This window comes from Carassius carassius, chromosome 4 (genome assembly GCF_963082965.1).
Source record: "Carassius carassius chromosome 4, fCarCar2.1, whole genome shotgun sequence".
In the NCBI taxonomy this organism is placed as follows: Eukaryota; Metazoa; Chordata; class Actinopteri; order Cypriniformes; family Cyprinidae; genus Carassius; species Carassius carassius.
The window spans coordinates 42786287-42799236 of record NC_081758.1 but is presented as its reverse complement, the minus strand read 5'-3'; the positions used below and the strand labels follow the sequence as shown (position 1 = coordinate 42799236).

General features: G+C 33.4%; 1 protein-coding gene across 3 annotated transcripts in view; it reads right to left on the bottom strand.

Annotated features, from left to right (window-relative positions):
* LOC132140094 (colorectal mutant cancer protein) overlaps positions 1–12950 on the bottom strand; it is a 104597-nt gene that overhangs the window by 18224 nt on the left and 73423 nt on the right. For all 3 annotated transcript variants that reach the window (XM_059548910.1, XM_059548909.1, XM_059548911.1), the window contains 6 exons: positions 9449–9595; positions 8716–8805; positions 7380–7528; positions 6154–6294; positions 2828–2928; positions 905–1073 (listed from right to left, as the gene is read on the bottom strand). In XM_059548910.1, the coding sequence (XP_059404893.1) occupies positions 905–1073; positions 2828–2928; positions 6154–6294; positions 7380–7528; positions 8716–8805; positions 9449–9595 (797 nt within the window). The remainder of the gene's footprint in view (positions 1–904; positions 1074–2827; positions 2929–6153; positions 6295–7379; positions 7529–8715; positions 8806–9448; positions 9596–12950) is intronic.

The window sequence follows — 12950 nt, the reverse complement described above, 5'->3', positions numbered from 1 at the left end:
AAAAAAAACATGGAAATGCTCTTACCTTCTGTGGTTATTATATATAGTTACATTTGTTTTTTACATATGCTTTACATTTTTGTACAATTATTTCGAATGTTAATATATAAATTAAATATATTTATACAGCTATATTATTTAAATAATAATATAAATAAAATATAGTATTTATAAATAGTTGATTTAAAAAAAATGCTTTACATTTGTGTTCACTTATTTCAAATGTTTATATATAAATAAATATACTTATATATTTATTAAAATATATTATATATAATAATATAAATACAAATATATTTATAAATATTAGATTTTTTTTTTACATATGATTTACATTTAGGTTCAATTATTTCAAATGTTTATATATAAGTTAAATACATTTATATATTTATTAAAATATATTATTTATATAACAGTAATATAAATACAAATATATTATTTATAAATAGTTAACATTTTTTTTACACATGCTTTACATGTATGTACAATTATTTCAAATGTTTAAATACAAAATAAATATATTTATATAATAAAATAAAAAAATACATTATTTATAAATTGTAGATTTTTTTACATATGCTTTACATGTATGTATAATTATTTCCAATGTTTATATAAATTAAATATATTTATAAAAATATATTATGTATATAATAATATAAATAAAAATATATTATTTATAAATAGTTGATTTTTTTTTTTTTTTTTTTTTAAATGCTTTACATTTATGTACAATTATTTCAAATGTTTATATATAAATTAAATATACTTATATATTTATTTAAATATATTAGATATAATAATCTAAATAAAAATATATCACAAGCTAATAATTAATTAAATTAATGTACCATTTAAAAACAACAAGAATCAGAAGAAAACTCTTTCTGCGGTGATGGTGTACCTGGTGTGGCTGTTGGATGAGAGACTCTCCCAGGGCTGGACCGCAAACGCAGCTCCGCAGCTGCCATCTAGACGCGTCAGGAGGTCTTTAGCTGCGTTTTCTGCCGTCTTTCTGCTGTCGTGAGCTTTCTTCAGGATCTGTGTGATGCTCTCTTCACCTGCCTGCTCTCCTGCCATCACACACACATCAAAATATCCCATAACCTCACTGTATCAGAACGATTAGCACATTCACTATAACTCCAGTATGACGGCTCTACTGTAAAAACCTTGGAGGTATAACAGTATTCTGTATAGAATCTCATACTGTAGTGTTTATATACAGAATACAAACGATTCAAGCGGATGCTAAAATACATTAATCAGACCTGAAAGTACTACACTCTCATGATCCACTGTAATTAAAACCCTACACTTTGTAATTCATTTCAACTTTTATTCAAAGCTCGTTCCAAATGCGATTATAATGAAAAGAAAGTTATCATAATCAAAGATAACATTTTAGAGATAAATGATTGTGGCGGATGTATTGTGTGGAAATCTGAATTCACACAGTTTAATTGAATAATTTAGTTTTAATTCAGATGTTCAGCGTGTGGAGACTCTAATTACACTAATAACTCACGAGCAGTTAATGAAGCAGGATATTAAACGACTGCATGAAGTCACATTTATCTCTATATGCTTTATACCATACAGACTGTTTCCAAGCAGTAAATCATATTGTTGATGAAATATGCATTAAATCTGCATGTCTCTGCAGACAGAAAAAGCAACATTATTACCGTATTTTCCGGACTATAAGTCACACTTTTTTTCATAGTTTGGCTGTTCCTGCGACTTATAGTCAGGTGCGACTTATTTATCAAAATTAATTTGACATGAACCGAGAGAAATGAACCGAGAGAAATGAACCAAGAGAAAACATTACCGTCTCCAGCCACGAGAGGGCGCTCTATGCTGCTCAGTGCTCCTGTAGTTTACACTGAAGACATAGAGCGGCCTCTTGCGGCTGGAGACGGTAATGTTTTCTCTTGGTGCTTGGTTCTAAATAAATGCGACTTATAGTCCAGTGCGACTTATATATGTTTTTTCCCTCATCATGACGTATTTTTGGACTGATGCGACTTATACTCAGGTGCGACTTATAGTCCGAAAAATACGGTAATATACATTTTTTTTGAAGGATGTCACACAAATATTCTTACATTTGAACTGTAAACCCGTCTTTTGTTTCAATAGGAATTGTTACATTTTCATTTGATTACATTTAAAAAAATGTATTCAACTGTTAATGTGTTATGCCATCATTTGATTAATACCACTTTTGATAATAAATGTGCATGAAATAATAAATACAGAAAACTGTAAACGGATAATATAGAATTTCTGAAAAAAAAAAAAAATATATATATTCATATGGAGCTATTATTGTCAAAACTGTAATAAATTATCAAATTGTTAAAGCTTTATGAATTCAAATAAATAAACTATACTTTTTGATACCTCAAATTTTAATTATTAAAACAGAATCCAGAAAGATTTAAATGGAAAACAGAATTATTCGATTGCTAACGTTTCATGATTTCAATTATTTAGATGCGCTTTTCATTACTAAAATTTTATTTAACCATTAAAATGGTTTTAATGGGTTTATACCTTTTAAAGAGAATTAGATGATAAAAATATCAGATACATCAACATTTTTTAAAATGCAAAAAAAAAATTATGTTATACAAATATATTTTATTTGTTTACCTACATAACAAAAAAAAACATGCAAATGTGTTGTTAAATGACTGAAACACTGATTGAGCTCAAATGGATCGGCTGATAAAAAAGTTATTTATTTATCTGTGCTGATTTATTTAACGTCCTGATTCAGATAGGTGTGTGTGTGTGTGTGTGTGTGTGTGTGTCTTACCCACAGCACTGACTCCAGCGGCTCTGAACTGACCCAAAACCAGACCCTGTTCACTCTCAGCCAGCGTCAGCAGCAGCTCATACGCCTCGATACACTGCTCACTGCAACACACACACACACACACACACACACACACACAAGGGTAATGAAAACACACTCCTGGAGGAATGTAGAGGCCAGCACAGATCCTTCATCAGCTTCTGAAAAAATATTCATCAGGAAACAAAGCCCCAAACAGGTCCAGACGTGATGCAGGAATGTGTACGTCTCACTGGCTCTGATTATAACACACAAGACTGAATCTGAACCCTTCACTTCACTCCTGAATCCTCCTCAGTGAATCTGACTCAGAAAAACACGTACTTCCTTCAGAAACTGGAAAATTCAAGGTATTTTTTATTTTTTTATTTTTACAAATCACACACCAGTTTAAAAAGATCTGAAATCAGATGAAAATGAAAGAAGATATTAAATTTTATCTTATTTTATTTTAATTTCTCATTTTATTAAGTTTAACTTTAAGTACCAAAATAAACGCAAACGAATAAATAAAATTAACGCATATAATAAAGGAATATTTAAAATTATACTTAAAAATGATTATTCTTTTTTTAAATGAAAGAAAATTTTAAAATAAAATGAAATTCTAAATATTAAAAACTACAACGGTAAATAAATTAGATAAAATAACAAAAATATATATAAAATAAAACAACAAAACAACTAACTCGAACATAAAATAACACATTTTTAGCAAATCAAACAGCAGCTATAAAATGATTATTTTATTTCACCTCATTGCCAAGACGAGATCTAAAGTAAAACTAGTAAATAATAACTTGAGCGCCTCTGAAACGCTGTCAGAAATCATTTTTATTTTCCAGTCAGCCATCAGACAGTTGTTTCACTCTTCTCTCGTCATCTGTGTTCTTCTGTAAATACTGTCGTCAGAGAAGTGTTTGTGTGTGTGTGAGCCGTCAGTGTGATTAATCGCAGTGTTTTACGCTCTCGGCACCGTCGTTATGAGCGTTTGACCGGCCTCGTGTAATGACAGTCAGATGACATCATGATCACTGGAGACCAAACTCAATTAAACCCTCGACCTCCTGCTGAGAAACACAATCATGATTCTGAAAGATGTCTCTCCTGCTCAACAAAGACGCATTTATTTGATCAAAAATACAGGAAAAATTGTGAAATATTATTCTAATGTAAAACATCTGTTTTCTGTGTGAATCTGTGTTAAAGTGTAATTTATTTCTGTGATGCTCCGCTGTATTTTCAGCATCATTCCTCCAGTCTTCAGTGTCACATGATCTTCAGAAATCAGAATAATATGATGATTTACTGCTCAAGAAACATTTCTGATTATTATCAGTGTTGGACACAGTTTATATTTTTGTGGAAACCGTGACGCATTTTATTTTTCAGGATTCACAGGTGAATAGAAAGTAAAAAATAAAAACAGCATTTATTTGAAATATAAATATTTTGTAACATTATACATTTCTTTAATGGCACTTTTGATTAATTGAATAAAAGTTACTTGCTAATATTATTATAATTTTTTTTTAATCTTACTTACTCCAGACTTTTTAATGGTGGTGTATCACAAAAAAAAATACTTTTAATTAATCAAGGACACATTGTGGACACAAATTGATGAAACGTAACATTACAAGCATTTACAATGTTTCTGTTTCAGCTTCAACTTTTGTTCATCTGTGAACTCTGAAAAATAAAATGCATCACGGTCTCCAGTAAAATATTGAGCAGCACAACTGTGTTCAACACTGATATTAATCAGAAATGTTTCTTGAGCAGTAAATCATCATATCATAATGATTTCTGAAGATCATGTGACACTGAAGACTGGAGGAATGATGCTGAAAATACAGCGGAGCATCACAGAAATACATTACACTTTAACACAGATTCACACAGAACACAGATGTTTTAAAGACTAATAATATTTCCGATTTTTCCTGTAGCTTTGAACAAATAAATGCAGCCTGATGAGGATATATACCATCCACTTTACCTTGATAATGTGACATGTTTCAGAGTGGAACAGAATATTCGAAAATAAAAATATCTAATGTTTCTAATCAGTTCATCAGGAATAGACTGGATGCTGAAACGTGGGTTTATGAAGCAGAACTGAGTTTAAATCTGCATCACTTCCTCTAACAGCATTTTAGGGATCAAATCTCTTCATGAATACAAATGAGTGTGTGTGTGTGTGTCTGTGTGTGTGTGTCTCTGTGTGTGTGTGTGTGTGTGTGTCTCTGTGTGTGTGTGTCTCTGTGTGTGTCTAATGTAACAATCACACATTTTGAAGTGTGTGTCTGTGTCTGTGTATGTGTGTGTGTGTGTGTGTGTGTGTGTGTGTGTGTGTGTGTGTGTGTCTGTGTCTGTGTGTGTGTGTCTGTGTGTGTGTGTGTGTGTGTGTGTGTCTGTGTCTGTGTGTGTGTCTGTGTCTGTGTGTGTGTCTGTGTGTGTGTGTGTGTGTGTGTCTGTGTGTGTGTGTGTGTCTGTGTCTGTGTGTGTGTGTGTGTGTGTGTCTGTCTGTGTGTGTGCGTGTGTCTGTGTGTGTGACTGTGTGTGTGCGTGTGTCTGTGTGTGTGTGTGTCTCTGTGTGTGTGTGTGTGTGTGTGTGTCTCTCTGTGTCTGTGTGTGTGTGTGTGTGTGTCTCTCTGTGTCTGTGTGTGTGTGTGTGTGTGTGAGTGTGTGTGTGTGTGTGTGTGTGTGTGTGTGTGTGTGTCTGTGTGTCTCTGTGTGTGTCTAATGTAACAATCACACATTTTGAAGTGTGTGTGTGTGTGTGTGTGTGTGTGTCTGTGTATGTGTGTGTCTGTGTGTGTGTGTGTGTGTGTCTGTGTGTGTGTGTGTGTGTGTGTGTCTGTGTGTGTGTGTGTGTCTGTGCGTGTCTGTGTGTGCGTGTGTGTGTGTGTGTCTGTGTGTGTGCGTGTGTGTGTCTGTGTCTGCGTCTGTGTGTGTGCGTGTGCGTGTGTGTGTGTGTGTGTCTGTGTGCGTGTGTCTGTGTGTGTGACTGTGTGTGTGTGTGTCTGTGTGTGTCTAATGTAACAATCACACATTTTGAAGTGTGTGTGTGTGTGTGTGTGTGTGTGTGTGTGTGTCTGTGTATGTGTGTGTCTGTGTGTGTGTGTGTGTGTATGTGTCTGTGTGTGTCTGTGTGTGTGTCTGTGTCTGAGTGTGTCTCTCTCTCTGTGTGTGTGTGTGTGTGTGTGTGTGTGTGTGTCTGTGTGTGTGTGTGTGTGTGTCTGTGTGTGTGTGTCTCTCTCTGTGTGTGTGTGTGTGTGTACCTGTACTGCAGGGCCAGTCGGAGCGCGGTGGCGTTGGACTCATATTTCCCCACCAGCATACTCATCCGCTCGGCGTTGCTCTTACACTCCTCCAGTGTGATGGTCAGCAGATCGTTCTGAGACTTCAGGTGCTCGATACGACTGAAACACACACAGTAAAGCATGACATCAACAAACAATGACGTGTGCACTTCACAGGGTCCCTACATAGTGTTCACTGCTCCCTACACACTCAGAGTTTCTGAAGAATCGGCTACATCATCAGACTACAGTTCAGCTGCACAAATTCAGGATTGCATGTGTTGTACAGTGTTTATTAATATTTTGAATAAGCTTTTATTTTTTATTATTTTAGCTTAAGTTTTAGTTATTTTATGTGCTTGTCATTTTTATTTTATTTATATTTAGCTTAATATTATTTCAGTTTGAATGTGTCATTTTATTACTTTACCTTAAACATTTAAAGCTTGGTTAAACTTTTTATTTTTATTTTTTTTATTTAGTTTCATTTAAGTTTGAATATGTATATATTTTTTCAAATACACATGCATATATACATCTATATATATATATATACACACACACACACACACACACACACACACACACACACACATATATATATATATATATATATATATATATGAAATATTTCTATTTAGCTTATATTTATTTCCTTGAATTCTAGTACTTTAGTACTAATACTTAAACTTTAAAAACTATTTTATTTTCATTTTTACCTAATTTAATTTTAGTAATGTTATGTGGTTTTGTTTTATAATATTTCTATTTAGCTTATTTCAGTTTTAGTAATTAAATTTTTTTTTTTTAAAGTTTATCTATTATTTTATTTCAATTAATTAACAAAACAACACTTGTGTAAATACAGAAAAATATTATATATATATATATGTATATATGTATTTATATTATATACTGTTATATAAATGTATATAATATTTCATGTGCACATAAAATGTATATTATTTTAAGCCAAGTCAGCTTCCTTCCTGTTGCGCTTTATGCAGTACAGATTGGTTCTTTATTGCAGAAAAAGCTTAACAGTAAGAAACAGGAACACTGCAAGTGATTTTACACGATAAGCCTCAATACTGCATATAATGTAGTTCAAATTGAATGTACTATTGTTGCATGCAATGGTTGATGGGTAAATCTGAGTGTGCACTTGTTCCCGATGCCACTGCTTCTGGTCTGTGCTCTCTAACCTGTTCAGTCTCTCCGTCTCCACCTCGAACTCGCGGATCTTGCTCTCGGAGATGGCGGATCCGTGCGAGTAGAGCGTCTGGAAGATCTCCTGGATGTTGGAGCAGTCCTGAAGGGAATGAGCCAGGTGTTCAGCCACATTACTGGACACCTGCGGAGACACGATCACTGCATTACTGTACTGAAACCTCTGATAGTCCTCTGACTACATCTCATTTGTCTTCCTACAGTGTCCTGCCATTCATTCAGCTCAAAGCTTTTTGTATATGGATTTACACAATATTGTAACATTCAAAATGTAACCAGTGGTGATGACATCATCACAGCATCTGCACGCTGAGCAACAGCCAATGCTCTTCCTTCTTTCCTGTCTCATTTGCATGCTGAATCTTGATTGGTCGTTTCTTTCTTTCTGAATTTACACTGTAAATATGGCGTCACAATATGTGCTGATTCTCAAATAAAATAAAATTAATTCTACTATCACTACATAAATAGTCACACACTTAAAATAGATAAACCACTTATAAAACAATCAATAAAAAAACTTAAAATAAAAAATAAATAAAAGCTACTCTTATGCTCTTGATCAACACACTAAAACTAAATAAAAATAAAATTGAAATAATAAACAATAAAATAAAAATTACAAAATTTCTAAACAGTCACACATTTCACCTTTTAGATCAAATCAAATAAAAATGAAATAAATCCTTCTATCACTATTATGTAATTGATAAAAAGACATTAAACCTAAGTTAAATAAAAAGAGAGAAGGTGTGTCTCTCTGTCCGTCTCTTGCTCAGGGTTATTACAGTTAGGTAACACTTTGTAATAATGCTTAATTTGTTAATTACACTAGTAAGCTTGGATTATACATATACAGCAGTTGTAAATCATAGTTAATGTTCAGCTCAGCATTTACTAAAATGAAAAGTTAACAGTTAATTCACTGTCAACTAACATGAACAAACGACAAAGAATTGTATTTTTAAGACCTAACATGCATTAACGAAAGGGAGCATCTACTGAGGCGTTATACATATAGTTAATTAAAACGAAAACTCTAAAAATGTCTTTACTTGATGCACAATAAAAAGTTAACGGAAATAAAATCCGAGACAAAAAAAGGTTTCTCAAGCATTTCTCATTTTCATTTAGTTTAAAGTACTGAAATAGCTCAAAATAAATACATAAAAATGCATCTCATTTATAATTTTTTATAATATTTGTATTTAGTAAAATTAGGAAAAATTACAAAAACACAAAAGAGTTCATAAAGTTGACTCAGAAAATATTAAAAATATTAATAAATATTTTTATAACACTGAGTCTGACCCCGATGCTGCTGATTTCGGAGCCGAGGACGGATCTCTCCGCTGGCAGTGATTCAGAGCGCGTTTTCGACAGCTTCACTCGTTCTGCCACCTGCCACACACACACACACACACACACACTCACTTTATTTTAAATTCTGACCCTCAATTCAAACAGCGAAAGTGAAGGACTGGAGCTTATAAACTCTAAAGTGAAATGACTTAATGTGAAAAAAAAATACAATAAAATCTACTATCACTATTATGCTCTTGATCTTAAACTTAATAAAACAAAATAAAATGGAAAAATCAAAATAAGATAAAATCTGCTATCACTATTATGATATTCATCAAGGCACTTAAACTGAACAAAATAAAATGAAAAAATAATTTTAATAAACAATAAAATTAAAATGAATAAAATAAGTAAACAATATCAATTTAAATCATTTAAATATAATATATAATAATAAATTCAGCCAGTCTCCAAAGCACTGTTTCTCATCTTTATTTAGTTTAAGTTGTACTAAAATAACTAAAACTGAAATAAAATATTTACAAAAATTTAACTAAAACGAAAACCATAACAAAAAAGTATATTATAATTGAAATAAAATATATATAAAAAACAAACTAAAGTTTATTTTATTTCAGCTAGTTGCCAAGACATAATTTCTCCTTTCGTTTAACTTGACTAGTTTAACTTGCACTAAAATAACTAAAACAAATGGCTTTAACAAAATGCTATCAACTACTTTGGCGACGGGGATGTCGTTGCTGCTGCTGCTGGTGCTGAGTTCTCCGGTGCTGGGGTTGATGGGACGTCCCGCCGGGGTCAGACGTCCAGGACTGGACGGAGCACCGGGCTGAACGCTCTGGAGACGCGTCTGCAGCTCTCGCACCTGCAGGGACCGAAACACACCTGTCAAACCTGTCCAAAAGTCACACAGAGCAACTCCGAAGAGCAGCAGTCAGTAGACTGAGTTCAGAGGGCAGTTCTAGAGCTAAATCTAGACGCTGAGGTTTCTTAAGCATCTGCATTCATGTGGCTTCAGTTCAGTCTATATTAGAGGCAGCAGAAGCCACGATGATCACAGATCTCTCATCCAATACATGAAGAAACACCACAGACACACACACACACACACACACACACACACACTGCTGCACAGGGTCAGTGAGTGCATTGAGAAACAGAAATCAACCTACAGTGAAACACTTGTGAATCAGAATCGATTTTCAAGGGTATTTTTGTTTAGAAGACACTCATGTTTCTAGCGGGCAGCGCACAGGTCAGCGTCCCAGAGCCCCATCTGCGTCATGTTGGCAGCGATTGTGAATTTTTCAAGGCAAATAAAGCTTCTCCTGCCAGAGGAAAGGCTGCCAAAGGACAACTAAAAAGGACTGAATCCTGAAGTAATGCAGCTCACACATACACTGACACAACATCAGACTGAGCTTCAGCACTGTGAATGCCTCTAGAGCTCTTATCAATATTATTAATATATGAGTCAGACCACATGGAATCGGAGTTTACAGATCATTCAGAAAGTTTCCAAATATCACTCATTCTTTCCTCATGCTTCGATATTTAGCTAATTATGTCAATAAACTAGAAATAAATAAATACAATTAAGTCACATAAAAAAAAAAAAAAATTTTAGGTCACATTTAAAAATAAATAAAACATCAAGAAAAAAAGAATCTCATAAAAACAACATCTACAGGTCACATTTAAAAAATAGATAAAATGAACCATTAAAAAAAAAAAAAAAAAAATCTCAAAAACATCTAAAAGGTCATATTAAAAAAAAATTAATAAAAATAAATAAATATATATATATATATATATATATAGTATAAATAATAATTTATATAGTATTTTTAATAAAATAAAGTAAACATAATTTGAAGTGAAATGTGCATAATATGTAAGGGCTGTTGAATTATTAGAAAAATAATGCATTCTTATTATTGCAGGGTGTGCATTATTTTCTAATAATTCAATGGCCCGTTGTCAGTTATTCCACTTATAGTATGGTTACCACATCTCAATAAATCAATCCGATGATATATTTAAAGGGATTCATCTGGTTTTAGCACTTAAATCACTATTGTGAGTAGGATTATTTCTTCTGCATCTCATTCTGCCTGGAACTACTTTCACTGAGCGTTTCCCTGAAAACAATTGCACACCTCAGAACATTCGTCAGCCAATCAGATTCAAGCATTCAATGGCCCCATAGTATGAAATACAATAATACACTGTATTGCAATAATATCGTAATCATAATAATTTCAAAAAGATTTACCATTGAGCTTAATAGTTGAATGTATGAATGAGTTGTGTGTACAGTTTATGAAGAAAACACTGCTCATTTAGTCTGTTCGGTGTCAGGAGTGTTGTTGGATGCATTCAGTTTATACTAACAATATGTTCAGTGTGATTTTAAGGACATGTTATTAGTTTTTGCATGATAAAAAATGCCTTTAATATGTTGGGTTCCTAAAGCACAAGTGGCTGAGAAGCCCTGATGTGTTTGCACTGGAAACATCTCTCCATCAGACACTCAAGTCCATCAGCTCTTAACAAAGAGAGAAAATATCAATATTTAACTTAGCAGCTCAATGCTGTCCATTCTCTTGGTCTTTAATGGACAGCAGTGAGTGTGTAAGCGATTGTCTGTGACTTAGATGGATGACAGTGGCATTAAAGTGGTGCACACACACATACACGCACGCAAACAGCTGACCTGTGGTAGTCCAGTCCAATCAAACCAACCACCGCCACAAAGCCAGGCTAGTAATTACAGTCTGGTCAGTGTGTCTTGATTCAAGCGGCTGCTGCATGTGAGTTTAAATATAGCCATGCTTCGGATCCGGATCATGATTAGACTGGCCACAAGTACGGTTTTAGGCCTGAAAATCTGGTTTTGAAATACTGTATCGCCTACTGGCACATGGGTTGAGACGGATGCTCATTTGTCCTCATTTTAAGACCACCATTTCATACTTTATACAATTGTGTATAATAATTGAATAAATAATTAAATGCTAACTTTAGGTTCAAGTTTGTTCAATTGTATAAAATAATGCTTGTACAATGGTGTAAAATAAATAAATAAATAAATGCTCATTTTATACAGGACCTACTCGTTAGTCGTACTTTATACAGGGCCTACTCGTCATAATCATACTTTAGATGTAATACTGTCACATGGAGTTGATGTTAATGGCGTTGAAATTCTGCAGCAGAGTGATGATATCACGGATCATTATTTAGTCTTGTGTATACTCTATATAGCTAAAGATGTAAACACAACGCCCTGTTACAAATATTTTATAACCATCACTTCTACAACAACAGACTGTTAATAATCTTCCTGACTTGTCTCAATTCCACAGCATATCCAATAGCTCAGAAAAACTTGATTATGTAACAGAAACAATTAAATCTCTCTTTTCTAGTGCTTTAGATATGGTTGCTCCCTTACACTTAAAGATGATTAAGGAAAACAGTCCTACACCATGATATAACAAGCACACTCACACCCTAAAGAGAGCAGCCCGGAAAATGGAGCGCAGCTGGAGGAAAACAAAACTAGAGGTATTTCGTATTGCATGGAAGGAAAGCGCTTATACATACAAAAGAGCCTAAAAACCACTATTTCTGCTTACTTTTCATCTCTCTTAGAATAGAACAAACACAACCCCAGGTATTTATTCAATATAGCGGCTAAATTAAAAATAAATAAATAAATAAAGCATTTAAAGACACAGACCTTTCCCAGCATCACAGCAGTAATTACTATGACCTTCTTTACTTCCAAGATTGATACTACTAGAGATAGAATTCTAACCATGCAGTTGTCAGCCAAAGTATCACATCAGACAGTGCACTATAGACCCCCTGAAGAACAATTCAACTAATTCTATACTACATGAGAGGAAGAATTGTATAAACTTGTCAAATCATCAAAACCTTCAACATGTATGTTAGACCCTATTCCATCTATGCTCCTAAAAGAGGTGCTTCCAGAAGTCATAGATCCTGTCATTAGGATATGTCCCCAAAACCTTCAAATTGGCTGTTATTAAAAAATTGGCCTCTCATTAAAAAAACACAACTTGATCCTAGAGAAATAGTTAATTACAGATCAATCACAAATCTACCTTTTCTGTCAAAAATACGAAAAAATGTAGTATCCTCTTAGCTTTGTTCCTTCTTAGTAAAACATTTGTATTGGTGAGGATTTC